This window comes from Abramis brama (genome assembly GCF_963993115.1).
Source record: "Abramis brama genome assembly, chromosome: 3".
NCBI lineage: Eukaryota > Metazoa > Chordata > Actinopteri > Cypriniformes > Leuciscidae > Abramis > Abramis brama.
The window spans coordinates 8000439-8020181 of record NC_139965.1 but is presented as its reverse complement, the minus strand read 5'-3'; the positions used below and the strand labels follow the sequence as shown (position 1 = coordinate 8020181).

General features: G+C 44.5%; 2 protein-coding genes across 3 annotated transcripts; one reads left to right on the top strand and one right to left on the bottom strand.

Moving 5' to 3' along the window:
• Positions 1-1006: 1006 nt before the first annotated feature.
• cbln11 (cerebellin 11) lies at positions 1007-2199 on the top strand. The gene is made up of 3 exons (XM_084110257.1): positions 1007-1289; positions 1420-1554; positions 1774-2199. The coding sequence occupies exons 1-3, from the start codon at positions 1082-1084 to the stop codon at positions 2070-2072; spliced, it is 642 nt and encodes a 213-aa protein (XP_083966383.1). The 5' UTR covers positions 1007-1081; the 3' UTR covers positions 2073-2199.
• Positions 2200-14771: 12572 nt separating this feature from the next.
• On the bottom strand, positions 14772-19386 carry LOC311079341 (kelch-like protein 33). 2 transcript variants are annotated; one of them, XM_084108646.1, is made up of 6 exons: positions 18957-19386; positions 17955-18638; positions 17739-17795; positions 16856-17504; positions 16597-16767; positions 14772-16067 (listed from the first exon to the last, which is right to left on the bottom strand). In XM_084108646.1, exons 1-6 carry the CDS (start codon positions 19141-19143, stop codon positions 15545-15547), a joined length of 2271 nt encoding a protein of 756 aa, XP_083964772.1. In that variant the 5' UTR covers positions 19144-19386; the 3' UTR covers positions 14772-15544. The 2 variants fall into 2 exon arrangements, with proteins under 2 accessions (XP_083964772.1, XP_083964771.1); XM_084108645.1 differs by having other exon boundaries at positions 16856-17795.
• Between the last annotated feature and the right edge of the window lie 357 nt (positions 19387-19743).

The following is a 19743-nucleotide window of genomic DNA, read 5'->3' as shown; positions in this document are numbered from 1 at the left end:
GTTACATATTTAAACTCGTAAACGCCCCCCATTAAGACCTGAACGCCCCCCTTTCAAAAATCTTGCTTCCAACGCCCCCCGTTGTTCTCTGAACGCCCCCGTTGAGAACCACTATTTTAAACGGTGTAGGCACAGAACAGAGGGGCGGGGTCAGCAAAGCTCATTATCATTTAAAGACACATGCACTGAAACGGCGTGCTGAAAACAGAGCTGTTTTTGACCAGGTAAAATGAGTGATTTCTTACAATACTAATGAGAATTTTTAATTAAAGTATATTACAAACTTTTAATTTAGACCCTAAAGAATCATATTAGCTTGTACAAAAATGACATTATATGACCCCTTTAAATATGTGATAAGCCTCCAAATTGTGTGATGCGTCCAAACAGCGGCATCTGGTGGTTGAATGTCATCATTCTACAACATTATTTATCTTAAAAAAAAAAATTAAAAAAAAAATGTTCGTCTGGCATTTGGGTTAAAATTCAGTTGTTGTTGTTTCAGTTGTTATGTTGTTTTGCATTTGTTGGCACAAATATTTTTAAATATTTGTATAATTTGTTAAAATTGCACATTGCAACTGTAATTTTGAAAAGCTGGTTATTTATAAATTATAAATTATTTAAATTTAATATTTAGTGTTTAATAAATAATTGTTAAATGTAGTACAAAGCCTGTAGCCTATCACACAAACAACCCCCCCCCCCTTACCTCACCACCTTAACTAACACATTTTCTGCGGGAAACCCTGATATGTCTAAAAATGTAAATAAAACACCCATGCTATTATCACAGGATCTTTCCCTCTACAGAACGTTTATATCTTTTACACTAATATGAGAAGTTTGTAACCTACAACATAATGGAAATTCACTTGTGCAATTCTAGAAAGTTTTGTATTGATTAGTCAAATCTGAGTACTTGTGTTTCTGTTTTTTCCTCAGACATCAGCCGTAAATCTCATGACCGATCAAAAAACTCCAAATTCTTAATCATTAACCAAGGGTAGCTCTATACAAATAAGAAGCACAGCGACTGTAGATCTTTGCTCTTCTCTTTAGCATCAGAGAAACGGTCGTCATGGCTTTATTCCAGATCTTCTTCATCTCGATAATAAGTTCCTGCATGCCACAGGATGCGGATATTATGACTCCTGTGGTGAATATCTTCTCTGAGTTGAAGGAGTTTAAAGCTTCGCTTGATGGACTGAGAACGGATCTGAACTCTGCTAAAAATGAACTCGAAGAGCAGAAAATCTTGATTCAGGACCTGCGGAAACAGGTTAAGGGTAAATTCTCCAATTTCTTGGGGGTTTGGATACAATATCTGGACATTGTTGTAACTTTGCAACTATTACCATTTAGCATGAACAAGCATTATTCACATTTCCTTGTGGAAATACTCTTCTCCACACACAGAGAGTCCAAAAGTGGCATTCACTGCATCCATGTCGGCAACAAAGGATACAAGCCGAGGGCCTTTTAGTACAGAGACCAAACTTATCTTTGATAAAGTCCTAACCAACGTTGGTGATGCATACAACCCTGTCACAGGTAACTGCATATTCAGTTTAAAAAATAAATAAAAAACTCAATAATTGTACTTTGTAACATCGAGATCCTTGCTTTGTTCTGCTCTATATAGCATTTAAAACCAGAATGTACTCTATGCAAGTACACAAAGGTAGATAACAGAGTATTTGTTATGCTCCAGATTTGGTTTAGTTGCTGCTTATTATATATGATAAAATGTGACTAAAATATCTGTTGCAGGAGTCTTCACTGCACCTGTTAAGGGTGTGTATTACTTCAGGTACTCAGGCTCCGCGTTTGCCTCCAATGATATGGGTCTGAGCATCTTTAAAGGCACAGCACGATTTGTGTCTTCATACGAATATAATTCTGGGGATCGCAACGACCAGATGTCCAATGGAGCCGTGATGGAGCTGGATGTTGGTGAGGAGGTTCACGTGAGGCTGTGGGTCAGATGTTGGATCTTTGTGGATCGACGGTTCAACTATTCCACTTTCACAGGCTACCTGCTTTACCCACAGGATTCTGCTTCTGTGTAATTTAATCAGTGTGAATTATTTAGCAAAATGTCAAAAATAACTGTTTAACAGTCATGAAATTGTATCTCATGTTTCTTCAATATGAATGAATTTAATTAAAAGGTTACTATTTCAGATATACAGACAAAAACAAGTCTTCCTCTATTACTTAAATTGCTCTTCTACAGAACACAAGTTTTGATTCACTTGTCACGTCCTGATTTGCTGAGTTAGACGCGTTCCTGTGTCAATATATTTTGTTGATCCTGAAACAACATTCCTGTCTGAAAATATAGTCTGAAGGTAGGGACGCACCAAACCAACGCCAAAGAACTAGCGCTGATGTTGTCGCCTCATGTCGCTTGCGTCATAGCAAAAAAGCTGTGCTTGAACACACGTCAAGTCAAGTCATGTCAATCCACCTTTATATATATAGCGCTTTTTACAATACAGATTGTTTCAAAGCAGCTTTACAGAGATAACAGGAAAATAATGCAACAAAGTTTGTTTCCAGGAGAAAATAGCGTCACAGTCCAGCTTAGGTAAGCTCAGTGTTATATATATATATATATATATATATATATATATAATATATTAATTTAGTTTATATAATTTAAATATATAGTCGCTCTTGAGAAAACTTTGATGTCTTTATTCGTCATTCTCGACACTGTAGGCTGCAGATACACAAAGCGTAATCAAAGCAGTGCATGCTCACCACTTTTAATATCAATCATGCTGATCACTTTCTTTATTCATAAAATTAGAACAGCCTTCTGTCTGTACCGTATTGACTTGCGCTGTTTTGCTATTATTCTCGTGCACTGACTTATCCACTAAACTGAACAGCCAATCAGAGTTCTCTCTCTCACCGACATTCCAATGCTGATTCTACGCGATGAATTGGCTAAAAAAAAACGACGTCCGACTAGAGCCAACGAAAAAAAACAGTCGGCTGACGCTCAAAAACGGCCCAAAATTGCCTGACGGCCGATCGTCGGCTTAGTGTGTCCCTGGCATTAACCATATCCCTAGTTATCTCTAAAATCAGAGGAAAATTATGATGAATAATCCACTGATGTAGAAGCACCTAACCCTGATTGTAAGCCTAAACTTGACAAACTGTAAACGTGTCCCTCAAATCTGACTGGTTGAATGTAATGTTGTTCCAGGATCAACAAAGATATTGATCCAGAAACATATTGTGCTTGGCGAAATCAGGTTCTGTCATCACTTGGCTATCTAAATAGGGACTTACCCCAGACTTCTATTGTTTTATAAAAAGTTATTTATAATGAGACCAAGTGAGTTTTTCCAAGTGAGTACAGAGGTACGGTGACCGGGAGGGGCATGTTCGGTTCAATTAGTTTTGTCGTGGCCACAACATATAAACTCGTGGGAACGTGATAATATGTTGTTGCCACGAGATATTCATTCGTGGGAACATCATATTAAGTCGTGGGAACGTGATAATAAATCGTGGCCACGAGATCATTTTGTTGAGGTAACGACAGCATTATGCTGTGGCCACGCGATGTAAAGCCGTGGCCTCGAGATCATATGTTGAGGGAACGATATATTTTTCTCATGGCCACGACTTCATATTTTGAGAAAATGAGATCTATTTCTCATGGCCACGAGTTATGTTGAGGGAACCACAGCGGCCAATACTGTAACCATATACAGCAGTCGGAGATGGAGATGACTGATGAAATAACATTTTACTTTGAATTAGGAATGTCATATAAAGATATAGTACGGTCTCTGGCATTAAGACATGAGTAAGTAAGTGAAAGACACATGAAGCGCATTCTTAAGTTGAATGGGCTTTTTCGTTGGAAATTTGCTGGCTTGAATGAAGTACTCGAGTCACGAATAAAGTCCCATTTTAGGCAATAAACAAAAAACAAATGAGAAACTTAAATTAACAAATAACAAAGTAAATAATGACCGGGGTAAAAGGAGGAGCCCATGTCGCGTGTGAAGATTCGGTTCCCACAAGTTATAAAACTGGTAGCCAAGAGAAACGGATGTCGTTCCCTCAACATATTCGCTGAGTCCCAATTCGCCTACTTATACTACGACCTAAAAGTATGTACTTTTTTTGTGAGGAAAAAGTACATACTTTTGAGTGTGTAGCAAAAGAGTATGCACGTTCTGGGACATACTTCGATGACGTCATGCAACGTGAACTTGAACGTGGTTGCCTAGTTACGCACACCTCGACTGTTAACAAAACATTTTACATTTTATTCATTCTTATATGTCCAATATCATTTTATTTACTATTCCCATCTTTTTTTCCACAATACATTTACAATGTGTTTTACCAAATTGAGGAGTGAAGCAGGGCGTCGTCGTCGTAGATCAACCAGACGCAGGTCGTTTGTGAGGCGGCTGGTTCTGACGTTCATGTGCAAATGTGTAACGAAAGCTATTTTCTGAGTTAAAATATTTAAAGTTTAAAGTGTAACTATTGTTTAACGTATTTTATACTTAATCTTATACTTATGTATAATACTTAAAAATACCCCGATGAAAATTAACCATGCTTTTACTATAGTAAAAGTGTATGTGTGTAACCATGTTTCTTTGGTTGGACTGATAAAGTTAACATTTGTACAGCCACAGTATTACTACAAATAAGTCAGACAGAAACATCAAAATAAATACATAAAAAAGACACTTGAATGACACTGTAGAGCCTTTTTATTTATTGTTTTAGAGCCTGCAATGAGGCGCTCAGTATCTTCATCGGACCCTACAAGATAAACACGGTACTTTTTTGGCACAACATAAACCCATTAATATTACGAGACAATAAAATATAACTTTTATTAGGGTTAAACATTTGAATTCTTACACTTAAAAACTGAGGGCGCATCTCCGCTGCTGCATCCGACTGCCAGGTTTACATCACCACAATCACCGCAAAGCTCTTCCCTCCCGCACGCAATGGGTTGTGGGCAATATTAGCCGTAAGAGTGTGCATTGATCTGCACTTCGAATTCTAACCGGAAATAGTAGACCATCCGGGTATCTTTGGAACACTCATTTCAACATGCTACGATTTGGGACGTACTAATTCTAGTTTCGCATACTATTTAGGATGGATAGTATGCGAATTGGGACTCAGCAATTAAGTCGTGGCCACGAGAAATGAATGTCGTTCCCTCAACATATTAAGTCGTGGCCACGAGAAACGGATGTCGTTCCCTCAACATATTAAGTCGTGGCCACGAGAAACGGATGTCGTTCCATCAACATATTAAGTCGTGGCCACGAGAAACGGATGTCGTTCCCTCAACATTAAGTCATGGCCACGAGAAACGGATGTCGTTTGCTCAACTTACAATCTCGTGCCCACGAGATATTATGACGTTCCCATGACTTAATATCACGTTCCCGCGAGTTTATATGTTGTGGCCACGACAAAACTAAGTGAACCGAACATGTCCCCTCACGGTCAACGTACAAAAGTGATGTCTAAGGGGGATATTTTTTTTAATGGCCCTACAAGTTCGATTAAACCATCAAAATATGAGGATAACCATCTTCCATATGATGGAAGAACAAAACACTAAACTTGGTTAAGGTATGGTTCTCTCTTGTTTTTACATGTGTTTATAATTTCTTTGTGTGACAGCCTGGGAAAAATTATGTCGGCAAAATTTGGCATGTTTCATTGTTATTCACAAATAACCAAATAAATCATTCACAAATAAAACAATTGACTCCCAGCACAACTACACAATGTGCTTACACAATCTTTAATATTTGAATAAAGATGTCAATTTTCCTAGGCCAGACCTCACTTTTGGCCACTACTGTACATCCCTAGATGGGAGGATTTCTCATATTTCACCAACTTGCTAATGAATTCCAACAAAATAGTTAAGTAAACCCATACACACAAAACACCTGTCAAATTAATATTCTGGATTAAATACAAACTAAGCTTGGTTGACTGTATTTGTGACACACTGTTGATTGATGGATATAATGTATGGTCAATTTGTAAAAATAAAGAATATGTTGATAATAACGCACTTATCTAACCCAAATTCTCTTTGTCATTCAGTCCTAAAATGTTTGACATCCCTTCTTAACAAACACTAAACACATTTGGATTTTCAAGTTGGTATTCTTTGATGAATTGTACTGTAATATATCTCAATATGGAAGAAACTTCTTAACAAACTGAATGCACACAGTAGGAAGAAACTAATTTCCTTTATTTTTGTTTATTCTAGAAGCAGTCTTCAAAACATATTATATACATATAAAATTTGGCATAAAGCTGAGAAAATTGTGTGTTTTTTAAAGACTGAAACATGCATAAGCAATGCTTTATCCGGAGCTTAAAAAAACAGGGAAAAAATCCAATCTTTCACTCAGAGCAGAATCAGTATTTTAACATTTGTGTTTATGCGCTCTTTCTGTAACAGTATTGTATGGAAGCTTGTTTCTGCCACAGATTGCGTGTTATAAAGTCAGAATTGCGAGATATAAAGTCACAATTGCATGAAATAAAGTCGCAATTGCGTCTTGACTTTATTTCTCAGAATTGCGAGATATAAAGTCAGAATTGCGTGTTATAAAGTCAGAATTGCGAGATATAAAGTCAGAATTGCGTGAAATAAAGTCACAATTGCGTGTTATAAAGTCAGAATTGCGAGATATAAAGTCACAATTGCATGAAATAAAGTCGCAATTGCGTCTTATAAAGTCAGAATTCTGACTTTTTTTCTCGCAATTGCATCTTCATTTCACGCAATTCTGACTTTATATCTCTCAATTCTGACTTTATAACACGCAATTGGGAGATATAAAGTCAGAATTGCATGATATAAAGTCGCAATTGCGTGTTATAAGGTCAGAATTGTGATATATAAACTATTCTGAGGTCTTTTTTCCCCTTAGAATTGGACTTTATATCTCAGAATTGTGAGATATAAACTCACAATTCTCGTCAGAATTGCGAGATATGAACTCGCAATTATGTTATAAAGTCAGAATTGCGTGATATAAAGTCACAATTGCGAGAAAAAAAGTCAGAATTCTGACTTTATAAGACGCAATTGCGACTTTATATCTCGCAATTCTGACTTTATAACACGCAATTGCGACTTTATATCACACAATTCTGACTTTATATCTCACAATTCTGACTTTATAACACACAATTGCGACTTTATTTCACGCAATTCTGACTTTATATGAGAAATAAAGTCAGAATTGCAAGATGTAAACTCGCAATTGTGAGATAAAAAGTCGCAATTATCTTTTAAAATGTTTTATTCTGTGGCGGAAACAAGCTTCCATAGTATCGTTCCGAAAACGGTTTAATTAGAAAAATAATGGTTAATAAAAAAATTAAAAAATTGTCTACACTTTATACCAGAGCTTGAGTTGAACTGTATACTAAGAGCTTGTGACTAATCCTCGTAACTCGATGGATCCTTTAACTGTCGCCAAACCTCATACAGTAGCTCCAGTAGCCTCAATCGTGAATAAAGTCTTGCACGCATTTTGGAGACTGTCTCTGCTTGTTTGCAGTGCAAAGGTAAATAAAGAACTGGTTATTTTAATAAGTACCGCATTTTCTCTATTTAAAACTGTATTTGAGGAGCGGAGAAGAGTGTCTTAGTCTGGTATTTGCCATCTAGTCATAGCCAATACAGCCTGTGCATAACACTTCGTCTTTTATAACACAAGCTTTTTGCCAAATATATTAAACGACGGTAAAAACGTACTCGGTTACTAACGTAACCTCGGTTCTCTCTAGAAGAGGGAACGAGTACTGCGTTTTTTGTAAAACGCTGCGGGAAAAACTCTTTTTTCACGAATACTGAAGCAAAAAATTATCCTTAATTTTCCATATATGTAAAGCGCGTTGCAGCAGTACACAGCTATGGCGAGACAGCTTGCTCGCTCATTGGCTGTTCTGCGGCAACTGCATAAGCCTATCGAGCGAGGCCTGAAGTGACGTCAGGCCAATGAGGGCGCTTCCAGCCCTCCTTGTCACTTCCCGCCGAGACGGGTGTGGCTAACCTCTATAAAAGGAGCTCGAAAAGGCTGATTCACTTGATTTTCATCGCCGAAGCGAACCAGAGTGAACCGTACGCACGGCAGAGAACGCAGTACTCGTTCCCTCTTCTAGAGAGAACCGAGGTTACGTTAGTAACCGAGTACGTTCTCTTACGAGAGTCCTCTCGTACTGCGTTTTTTGTAAAAACGCTGCGGGAACCCCTTGTAAAACGCCGTGCGTGCTGGGATAAAACACCGATCACTGGAAGCTAACCCAGGTATACAGTGCATAATCACCAGATAGACTCACAGAGAGTCTGGGAATAAGGGGGGGGGGACCTTAATTCCCTATATTGTAGCGTCCGCAGACGCAAAACATGACCTCACAGAGAGAGTCTAGAGACAAAAGGGGAATCCCTCCGTCCTTATATGGCCGCGTCCGCAGACGCGAATATGACATCACACAGACAGGGTGGGGAACCTGAACTAATGTGGGAAATGTGGGTCTTACACAATTCTGCCCATAAGACAGTCGGTAGCGCGCTGCGCATGCGATTTCAGTGTTCTAGTTAGACAGCTGATTCGACTTCGTGCCCTCCTTGTCACTTCCCGCCGAGACGGGTGTGGCTAACCTCTATAAAAGGAGCTCGAAAAGGCTGATTCACTTGATTTTCATCGCCGAAGCGAACCAGAGTGAACCGTACGCACGGCAGAGAACGCAGTACTCGTTCCCTCTTCTAGAGAGAACCGAGGTTACGTTAGTAACCGAGTACGTTCTCTTACGAGAGTCCTCTCGTACTGCGTTTTTTGTAAAAACGCTGCGGGAACCCCTTGTAAAACGCTGTGCGTGCTGGGATAAAACACCGATCACTGGAAGCTAACCCAGGTATACAGTGCATAATCACCAGATAGACTCACAGAGAGTCTGGGAATAAGGGGGGGGGGGACCTTAATTCCCTATATTGTAGCGTCCGCAGACGCAAAACATGACCTCACAGAGAGAGTCTAGAGACAAAAGGGGAATCCCTCCATCCTTATATGGCCGCGTCCGCAGACGCGAATATGACATCACACAGACAGGGTGGGGAACCTGAACTAATGTGGGAAATGTGGGTCTTACACAATTCTGCCCATAAGACAGTCGGTAGCGCGCTGCGCATGCGATTTCAGTGTTCTAGTTAGACAGCTGATTCGACTACACCGATAGTAGCTTAGCCTGCAAGGCGGGAACCTCTAGGTTGTAAAACCTAATAAATGTAGACGGCGAGGCCCAGCCTGCCACCATACATATGTCCTGTAAGGAAATCCGGCTAGACCAAGCCCACGAAGAGGCGACGCCTCTCGTGGAGTGCGCTCTAACGCCCAACGGGCACTGGAGGCCCTTGACAGTGTAAGCCAGCGCTATGGCATCAACTATCCATCTGGATAGGCTCTGTTTCGAAACAGCCATTCCCTTGGAACGTCCACTGAACGAGACAAAGAGCTGCTCAGTCTGTCTGAAGACAGCAGAGCGGGACACGTAAGCTCTTAAAGCCCTAATGGGGCAAAGAAAACTTGAGTCCCCTTCCTCACTTGATCCCGGCAGGGCAGACAGGGAGATAACCTGAGCCCGAAACGGCGTGTTGAGGGATTTTGGCACATAACCATGCCTAGGTTTGAGTATGACTTTAGAGTCATTAGGTCCAAACTCTAAGCACGCTGGGCTCACGGAGAGCGCGTGCAGGTCGCCTATGTGCTTCACCGAAGCGAGAGCCATCAAAAACACTGTTTTAAAAGACAAATGTTTGAGGCTAATAGATTGGATAGGCTCGAAAGGGGCACCTTTCATGGCCGCCAAAACCGTAGAAAGGTCCCACATAGGGACTGAAGGAGGTCTGGGAGGATTCAGCCTCCTAGCTCCCCTGAGGAAGCGGATGACTAAATCGTTCCTTCCTAGTGACTGACCTAGCGTTGTTCCAGAGAACGCTGCAATAGCCGCCACATAAACTTTGAGCGTGGAAGGGGATCTGCCCTTATCCAACAGCTCTTGTAGGAAGGAGAGAACCTCCGTCACCTCACAATCGAGGGGTGATAGGCCCCGAGCTGTACACCAGCCGGAGAAAACCGACCACTTCGAGGCATAAAGCCGCCTAGTCGACGGTGCTCTAGCCTGAGTGATGGTATTCATCACTCCCTCTGCGAGATCAACGGATATCCGTTGAGCGCCCACACATGAAGGGACCACAACTCCGGGTGTGGGTGCCAAATCGAGCCCCTGGCCTGCGAGAGGAGATCTTTCCTCAATGGCACTGGCCATGGAGCGATGTCTGCTAACTGCATCAGGACTGGAAACCATGCTTGGTTCTTCCAGAACGGTGCTACAAGCAGTACTGTGCATTTTGTTTCCCTGACCCGCTCTAACACCTGAGGCAGGAGGGAGACGGGGGGAAAAGCGTATAGCGGGCAGCGCGGCCACATCTGGGACAGCGCGCTGTCGTTCTTGGAAAAGAACACGGGGCAATGAGCGTTTTCGCGGGACGCGAATAGGTCCACCTCCGCTCTGCCGAATCTCTCCCACAGCAGCCGGACTGTTTGTGGGTGAAGAGACCATTCGCCCAGGGGAATGTTGTTCCTGGACAGTCTGTCTGGGCCCACATTCTGGAGCCCAGGCACATGCACTGCTCTCAGCGAGCGCAAATTGTGCTGAGCCCATGTTAGGAGGCGTTTCGCCAGCCTGTACAGGGATCTGGATCTGAGACCGCCCTGGCGATTTATGTAGGACACTACGGCCGTGTTGTCCGAACGGACTACGACGTGTTGGTCCTTGATTTGGGGACAAAAACGCGTCAGCGCGTTGTGCACTGCCAGCATTTCCAGGCAGTTGATATGTTGGAGCTTTTCTCGTTCTCGACCACAGGCCGAAGAACGGTCTGCCCTCGAGCAGCGCTCCCCATCCCGAGGTGGATGCGTCTGTCGACACCATCTTCACTCTCGAGGAAGTCCCCAGGCTTACACCTGATCGGTACCAGTCGTCCGCCATCCAAGGTATCAGGGCTGCCACACAGCTCTGATTGACCTTGAGACGTAACCGGCCGGACACCCACGCTCCGCGCGGTACTCGCGCTCTCAACCAGAACTGCAGAGGGCGCATGCGGAGCAAGCCCAGCTGAAGAACTGGCGATGCTGAGGCCATGAGACCCAGCATCCTTTGAAACATCCTGAGCGGGGTAGTCGCGCCGCAGCGGAAGGATCTCGCCGCGCGCTGAATGTGCAGCACGCGCTGTGGCGACAGCCGCGCTGTCATAGACTGTGAGTCCAGAATGGTACCCAGAAACGAAATCGCTTGACTGGGGTTCAGCGAACTCTTTGTCCAATTGACCGTGATACCAAGATTCTCGAGGTGATCGAGTAAAATGGTTCTGTGCTCCACGAGCTGTGATCGTGATTGAGCTAGGATCAGCCAGTCGTCCAAATAGTTCAGCACTCGCATGCCTCTGAGTCTGAGAGGTGCGAGCGCTCGTAAATGTACGAGGTGCCAGGGACAAGCCGAACGGCAGGACTGTATACTGGTATGTCTGACCCTCGAAGGCGAATCTCAAGTATCGCCTGTGATGTGACGCTATCTGTATTTGAAAATACGCGTCCTTCAGATCTATCGACATAAACCAGTCTCCTCGGCGAATATGCGCGAGGATTTTCCTGGTCGTGAGCATTTTGAAACTGCGTTTCACTAATGCTCTGTTCAGCCGTCTTAGATCCAGTATGGGTCTGATACCACCGTCCTTTTTGGGGACCAGAAAGTATCTGCTGTATAGCCCCCCTTCGCTTTGAGCTTGGGATACATGCTCTATCGCCCCTTTGCTCATCAGTTTTGATATTTCGGCGCGAAGTAGGTGTGCTACTTCTAAAGTCACCGTAGTTTCGACGCGCGCTGTGAAGCGGGGAGGGCGTCGACAAAACTGTAGCGAGAAGCCTCTCTTTATAAGCACCCAGCATAGTCTAGCACCCAGACCGAAACCCCTGGAAGCGCTGCCCATGCCTCTGCATGGCTGGCTAAGGGTTGGATGCGAAGCGCGCTCTGTTCGCCGTGCGACAGAGGTGCTTCGGGGCGCAATAACATAGGCGTTACGCCTGTGACATTCGAGGCGGGGAGCGCGCTTAATACAGCGGGCAGAACGCTCGTCCTCGACCCTACTACAGTGCTTAACTGAGTGAGGGAGGGCTGAGAAAGTCTCGTGGGACTCATGCTGTCTGCTAGTAAATGTGGGCGGGAAACGGGCACATTCACTGCTTTGGACGCGCTGCCTGCCTGAGCAGAGCGAGCGCGCACAGGTCTCGTTTTTACAGAGAGCCTGCGATCTGTGAGACATAGTGTTCGTGGGCACTGGGAAGTGGGCACTTTTACTATGTTGGAAGCGCAATCGACCTGAGTCGATTTTATGTGCGCGAGCCCTAAGTGTAGGGCTGTGCTTGTGTGTATGGATGGGCACTGAGGAGTGGGCATCGACACTACATTTATAGCACCATCGGCCGTGGCCGGGACACCAGAAAATACACTCTTTTCGGGATATATCTGGGTAGCCGTAAAAACGGCTTTTGTGTGCAGGCAAGCGGGCAGCTGTGCGGGCTTGCGCTTTGCAGAAAACGCTGGAACAGTCGCAAATCTTGGGGCTGAAACAGCGGCGCGCTTGGGTGAGAGACCGGCCGCAACGGGACTCACACACCTGCGCTTTCCTAGGCATGCTAGGACTTCTTCGGGGCTTCCGGCTTCACTGTAATCCTCGGCCGCGGCCCGCGCTGAGCGGGGCGTCGGTTGCTAGAGCGAGAGCGGGGCCGAGAGCTGCGCTGCTGTCGCTGCTGTGAAGAGGCGGCCGAAGGCGGGGGCTGAGGCTGAGAGCTCCGCGGGGTCTGTTTTTCACGACTCGCTGCAGAACCAGAGCGCTTCGGGAGGAAGTGCTTGAAGGCTTGAGACGCTTTCTGGGCTTCGGTAAATCTCTCTACGAACTCGGAGAGAGAAGATCCGAAGAGGCCAGCGGAAGACAGCGGGGCGTCGAGAAACGCGGTGCGCTCGGAATCAGCCATCTCCGTGAGCGTCAGCCATAAATGCCTCTCAGCAACAGTGGCGGAAGCCATACACCGTCCCATGGCTTGTGCAGCAGACTTGGTAGCGCGGAGGGAGAGATCCGAAGCGCTTCTCAAATCCGCGATGCAGATAGCGTCAGGCCCCATCTCGTCCAGCTTACGGAGGAGATCACCCTGGAATATCTGCAGCGTAGCCATGGTGTGTAGTGCCGACGCAGCCTGCCCAGCGGCGGAGAAAATTCGCGCGAGCAGCGTCAACGTCATGCGGCAGGCTTTGGAAGGCAACACCGGTTTAGTCCGCCGTCCAGCAGAGGGCGGGCAAAGGTGGGTCGCTATCGCCTGTTCCACCGGCGGAAGTGAAAGGTAGCCTCGGTCTTTAGCATTATCCAAGGAGGAAAATGCTGGCGACACAGACGAACGTGTTCGTGCTGAATAGGGAGCGTTCCAGGCCTTCGCAACTTCTTCGTGAAGCTCAGGAAGAAAAGGAGCGGGCTTTGATTCCGGAGAGGTGCGCTCACCAGGGAGGAAGCTACCATCCAGCCGGGTGCGAGAAGGGAGTTCCGGTGCAGACCACTCGAGGCCGAGGCTCGCCGCGGCCAACGCGAGTACTCGCATGAGCTCCTTCTCGATGCTAGCTCTTGTCGAAGGCCTACGGGCAGGAGGCGCGAGATCCTCGGAGCTCGCCCAGTCCTCGCTGCCTGAAGCTAGCAGAGAGCAGGAATCTTTCTCCCCCGACGCGGCTTCGGAAACAACTTCCTCTGATGAAGCGGCGGCAGACTGCGGGCGCTGAGCATCAGGAAGTGATTCAGGGGAAGCCGGTGAAGCAGGCGGGCGAACCGGCGAGCTTGGTCGGGTTGGAGCGGGTTCCGGGGCCCGCTGCGAGCGGCGCTTCTTACGGCGCGGCAGCGCGGCGGAGAGTGCAGGCTCTGAGAAAAATGCCAGGCGAGTCCTCAGAGTCACCATCGGCAGAAGCTCGCAGTGAGGGCAGCCGCCGTCAGCGAGCGCGAGCGCTGCATGATCCTCACCCAAACAGGAGACACAGATGACATGACGGTCTCCCTCGGTGAGTGGGGCTCGGCACGAGCCGCAGGAAGGCATCTTTAGAAAGACGCAGCTCTTTTAGGGGGTGAGTGTTGCAAGGCGAACACACACACACACACACACACACACAAGAACAATAATAGGAAAGGATATGGCATCGGAAAGCGCAGCAGGTACGGCGGTAGAAGGCGGCGTTGGCCAGCGGCTTCGAGGGCTCGTCCCGCTGAAATGCTTGCCTCAGACGACGCGTGCTTCCTCGTGATCCAGCGATGCGTGAGCTTCGCTGAAGAGATGAAAATCAAGTGAATCAGCCTTTTCGAGCTCCTTTTATAGAGGTTAGCCACACCCGTCTCGGCGGGAAGTGACAAGGAGGGCGCGAAGCGCCCTCATTGGCCTGACGTCACTTCAGGCCTCGCTCGATAGGCTTATGCAGTTGCCGCAGAACAGCCAATGAGCGAGCAAGCTGTCTCGCCATAGCTGTGTACTGCTGCAACGCGCTTTACATATATGGAAAATTAAGGATAATTTTTTGCTTCAGTATTTGTGAAAAAAGAGTTTTTCCCGCAGCGTTTTTACAAAAAACGCAGTACGAGAGGACTCTCGTAAGAGAACTGTTCTACAGTAACCTGCAATTTTCACTAGTTATAAAACACACCACGCTGGATATAACCAGAGATGGTAATATATCCTTGGATAAACTCTTGCGATCCTGCTAATGCCTGCACATTGCCTTGCGACTTACAGAGGATCTGCATAGTCTTCACTGTGTAAATTAAATATAATTAATATAATTGATACAAATTATTTTGTTAAAGCTACAAAAGTAATTTTCTTTTTTGTTGTTTGATTAACATTGGTGACACAAACAGTTGCGGGACTATTAGGCTGCCGTTACTTTAAGACAAAATGTACGGATCTAATATAATGATACACATTCGTTTTCTTTCTCAGTTGTTTACAACACATAACCGACAGTGTTTATTCAAGCTCAAAAAGAAGAGAAATAGAACTGAATTCGGTGCTCACGTTCTGTCTGCGTGACTTTTTGTCAGAAAACAGTGCGCGAGTTCCAGTTGTCTTGTGTTTTATGTTTAAAGTGCCAGGACTTAAAAACACATGCAAATGATAAACTTTCACTCTATGATGGTAAAACTCTGCAAATAAACTGCGAATCACACGCGTTCCGAACCGGGGGGCAGTGGGTCTGTATGGATCACAGATCAACTACGATCCCTATACTTGACATCGCACATCTTGCAATGTGACTATCATGGAGGCGCACATCGCGATGTTGATTCTAAAATGACATATCGTGCTGCCCTAGTGTATTGATAATTTATTGTATTCAGGATATTCTCCTCTTACTTTCTAAGGTGAATAGGTATGGGCAGCACACAGGCCGCTATGCATGTGTTCGGGCCAGGTGTCATGCTCATGTTCTCCCAATGTGCTGTTGCAGGATCATAGCGGTGCACGAATTTAATATCTTTGTAGTTATCATGGCAGTAGCCTCCGATTACGTAGACCTTCCCCTCTAAGACAGCTGATGCTGACCCAACATGAGGAACTGGGATTGGCATAATGGCACTCCAGGAGTTGGCCACAGGGTCATATACCTCACAGCCTAATTGATCTACCAGAAGGCCATCAGCATCGCTTGAAACCCCACCAGCCACGTACAGACGGTCACCCAGGGTCTCCATGCAGTGCAGCGCTCTGTCATTTCTCATCTCACTCAGGTTAGTGGATCCTCGTTCTGGGTGGTACAGGATCATAGACGACAGGCATTGGTACTGGCTGTTTAAGCCTCCGGATAGGAAGATTGTGCCATTCCATACACTGGCTGCATGACAGCATAGAGCTTGGTCTAATGGGCAGACAAAACTGGAGAAGTAGAGAATTAAGAAGAGAAGGGCCAGGTTTACCAGCATCACTCACTATTATAACCAAGCTATTAGAAAGAGTTTGACTTTTGCTATACATTTGCAATATGTTCTATGACATTTAAATCTACCTTACTCTGACTCTGAATGAAGTTATTTAGTAAAGTAAGACATGATTCAGAATTACATTGTTGTTAGTCCTGAAACAACATTCCTAATATTAATGGAAAGCGCTTAATGAGGATATGAGGGATAGACAATTCCTGGTGAGACAAACCTCCGGAAAACATTTTGTGAGAATTAGACCTTAAGACAGTATAGTACATCTGTCAATCTCAAACTTATTTTCATTTGTTCAAAGTTAAAAATGGCACCTACCCTTATCCGTAAACGAATCAAATATTAGGGTAAGGGTTTGATCTGGGGTTTCGGTCTTGAACAACATTCAGACATGGTTTAGAGTTTGCAGTTGTGTTTGGTGTGTAATTACCTGCTAGATGTTGTGTGTGCTATTTATTTACTGTACTAACCTCCAAGAATTTGTGTTGGGGCAGTAGACCTCTACACTCTCCATGTTGACCCCCGAGTATCTCTCTCCTCCAATAGCATATAGTTTACCATTCAGGACCACTACAGCGAAGCTGCCTCTTCTCTCATGCATATCAGCCAACCTTTGCCAGGAGTTTTGGATGGGATCATACCTAGAACAGAGATTGAACAAGTAGTCAATAGTATGAGGGGGTAAACTTGAACAAGGTTAGACAGAAAAAGCCTCATATTTCATCTTACATGTAGGTGCATTTCATTGTATCAGCTTTGCCATAATAATGCCGTCCACCAACTACGTAAAGCTTCCCCCTCATCGCCCCAACTCCATGACTGAATCTTGGTTTCTTGGGTAAAGTTCCCAGCATTTTCCACTCTACTTTCTTCACCAGTCCGACATGGTTCTGCAAAGAATTGCTAAACCACATTTCCCTGCAGGGTCTATGTTTGTCTAAATTATCATTGATCCTCTCACCCCCAACAAGGACTATAGTGTCTTTAGGCATGTAAACCCTGATATTTGACTGGACATCTGAAGAACTGGAGTAGAACTCCTTAAAGATAGACTTATAGACATTTTCGTTAACAATTCTAGGCCAAGATGTTACAGACATGACTTCATTGAACTCCTTAAAGGTCATGAGAGGAAAGCGGATGGTCCCCATCAGCTCCCTGGCGAGTTTCACCCGTTGTTTGGGATAGGCTTCGATCCAAGACATGACTGCTTTGAACACAGGCAACTCAGAGAGAACGTAGAGGGAGTCACTTTGAAGGTATTTCTTAAATTTTTCTACAGGAAGATCGTGGAACTTCGGAGTGATGGACACATCTTGAAAGTGCCTCAAGACGAAGTTATTGGCAAGTGCAAGTAGGTCAGACATCCCATAGGCCTCTGCGAAAGATACAACGTCCAGGCAGCTGTAAGCATCTATTTCTTGTTCCAGGAAGTTAAGGCATAATGAGTAAGCAGTCTGAAACTGTAATTGAAGAGATGTACAGGTGAGATCAAACACACATCCCCATCCAAGAGCAAGAGCCCCACTGTAACTGTAGTGGAGGAGGGCCTCAAACTTGGCAGCCCAGACTAACTGCAGAGACACCAGTTTCTGCCTGCTCTCCTTCATACCGCTGGTAAACATGCCTCTGAAGTAGTCACTGCTGGCGACCAGGAGCACCCGGTGAGCTTCATGGGGGTGGGAAATAAATACAAGTTTACGAGCAGTTTCGCAAATGCAGAGGGCATCAAATTAATGCTTTGATGTCTACATATCTACAACATGAAGGCATCATCTAATGTATGCTTAGGAAACTTAAACCTCTGTCATATTAACAAATGTCTTACCATTAAACACTCTTCCCTCTGCTTCAAGCTCCACATCACATCCCACTCTCTGTGTCCACAGCTGTCTGATACGCTGTAGATTATCATTCATATGTTCCTCAGCAGAAAAACATTTTCTGCCTTCTTTCTTCCCTATTGCCTTGTCCTGTTCTCTTTGTTCCTCCTCTCTGCAGAGTTCCAGAACTCTCGGAGCTTCAAGGCTAACAGCTGCAGTCCTGACCAACTCCATATTTGCTTTGTTCAGAATGCTGATGTTCCCCGTATAGGCAAACTCCACCACTGCTGCCAACCCCGAACCATGAACCTCAGGCCCCAAACACAATGTGATAATCTGTTCTTGTCTGGGATTCTGTCTGAGCCTCAACTGGATAAGGTTACTGACCGCAGCTAGGACAATAGAATGAACCTGGAAATGATGTCCATCCTCTGTGTAGATGGTCAAGTCAGTGAGGACAGAAAACAACATCATGTTCTCCAGAGCCTCGAAGACCACACCTGGGTACGCTGGATCGGAGTATAGCTTCTTGGGATACATGTCGCAATCATCAAAATCTTCAAAACTGCAATGTCCATCATATTCATCTGATGAGTCTGTCATCTGCTGCTCTTCATCTCTACATGTTAAACCTCTAAAAGTTGAGTCTTTTTCTGAATCTCCAATGTCATCGGTACTGACGGAGGCAGCTGCAAAACAGTTATCATCATCGTCATCATCATATTTATCGTGAGCTTTATCAGTGCCTTTATCTATATGTTTACATGTAGCAGCTGAAACGTCACCATTTGTAGACCTAAGAGGTAAACTGTTACTATATTCTTCATCATTATTTTTGTTGTCATATTTATCAGCATTCTCTACATTACTGTTGTTGTCATATTTATTGGCATACTCTTCATCACCTGCCTTATCATTATTTGTACACATAACGTCACTGTCACTGTTTACATGCATAAAAGGAAAACAAACACTACATCCATCACAGTCATCAACAGCCTTCTCACTTCCAAATGCTTGTACTTGCAGCTCCTCTTCTTCTGACCGCTCATTTTCCTCCACTGGATTCTCCCGGTCGTCCTCTTCTTCGCATATATTCATCCATCCATTTCCATTATTCATGTTTTCATCCTCTCTGGCTGTTCTGCATGAACTTCTCCACCTTCTCTGAAGACACTGCTGATCCATTGCCATTGTGTCTTCAGGTTTCTATAAAAAGCAAATGTCAAAAAGCATCAATATACTTTTTTCTGTAAAAAAAAAAAACAGTTGCAAAAAAAAAGTTGCATCCAATCTGTTTCTTAACTTGTCTTGAATCTCTCTGTTGATGTGGGATCTTGTGCTGTTGTCAGGTATGCAAAAAAGATCAGTGTCTCACAAGCTCACACCGTTATCATCATAACGCTATTTTTACCTCTAGCATTCACTATGATCACATCACAAGCCATCTAATATAATCACGTGCTCCACCGTTCCTTTTCAGATAATGTCACCAATTCCTCTTACTTTTCAGCTGTGCCACTCGATTTGATTAAAAGGAAAACAGGTTGTAAACACCATTGTGTTTAAAGAACATCATGGCAAAGAATGCCTTCCAAATCTAAAATATCAGTCTAATAAATGTTACGCTTGCTTTATTGTGATGAAATATGCAGTTCTCAGTCACATTACATCTAAAACATCTAAAAAGAAATTACCTTTTGCACTGATACTGGACCTTTCTACAACTCAACACTGCACTGGGATGATTTTAAAAGAGGAACTCCGTGACCTTGTCTGCGTGAGAACACTGTG

Bases quoted from the DNA above. Each gene is read 5' to 3' on its own strand.
- cbln11 (XM_084110257.1), top strand. From the start codon at position 1,082: ATGGCTTTATTCCAGATCTTCTTCATCTCGATAATAAGTTCCTGCATG. The intron at 1,290-1,419 runs GTAAATTCTCCA...CTCCACACACAG, and splicing joins CCTGCGGAAACAGGTTAAGG to AGAGTCCAAAAGTGGCATTC. The intron at 1,555-1,773 runs GTAACTGCATAT...TATCTGTTGCAG, and splicing joins TGCATACAACCCTGTCACAG to GAGTCTTCACTGCACCTGTT.
- LOC311079341 (XM_084108645.1), bottom strand. From the start codon at position 19,143: ATGGCAATGGATCAGCAGTGTCTTCAGAGAAGGTGGAGAAGTTCATGC. The intron at 16,768-16,855 runs GTAAGATGAAAT...TCTCTGTTCTAG, and splicing joins ACAATGAAATGCACCTACAT to GTATGATCCCATCCAAAACT. The intron at 16,068-16,596 runs GTTAGTACAGTA...CTACTTCTCCAG, and splicing joins CCCAACACAAATTCTTGGAG to TTTTGTCTGCCCATTAGACC.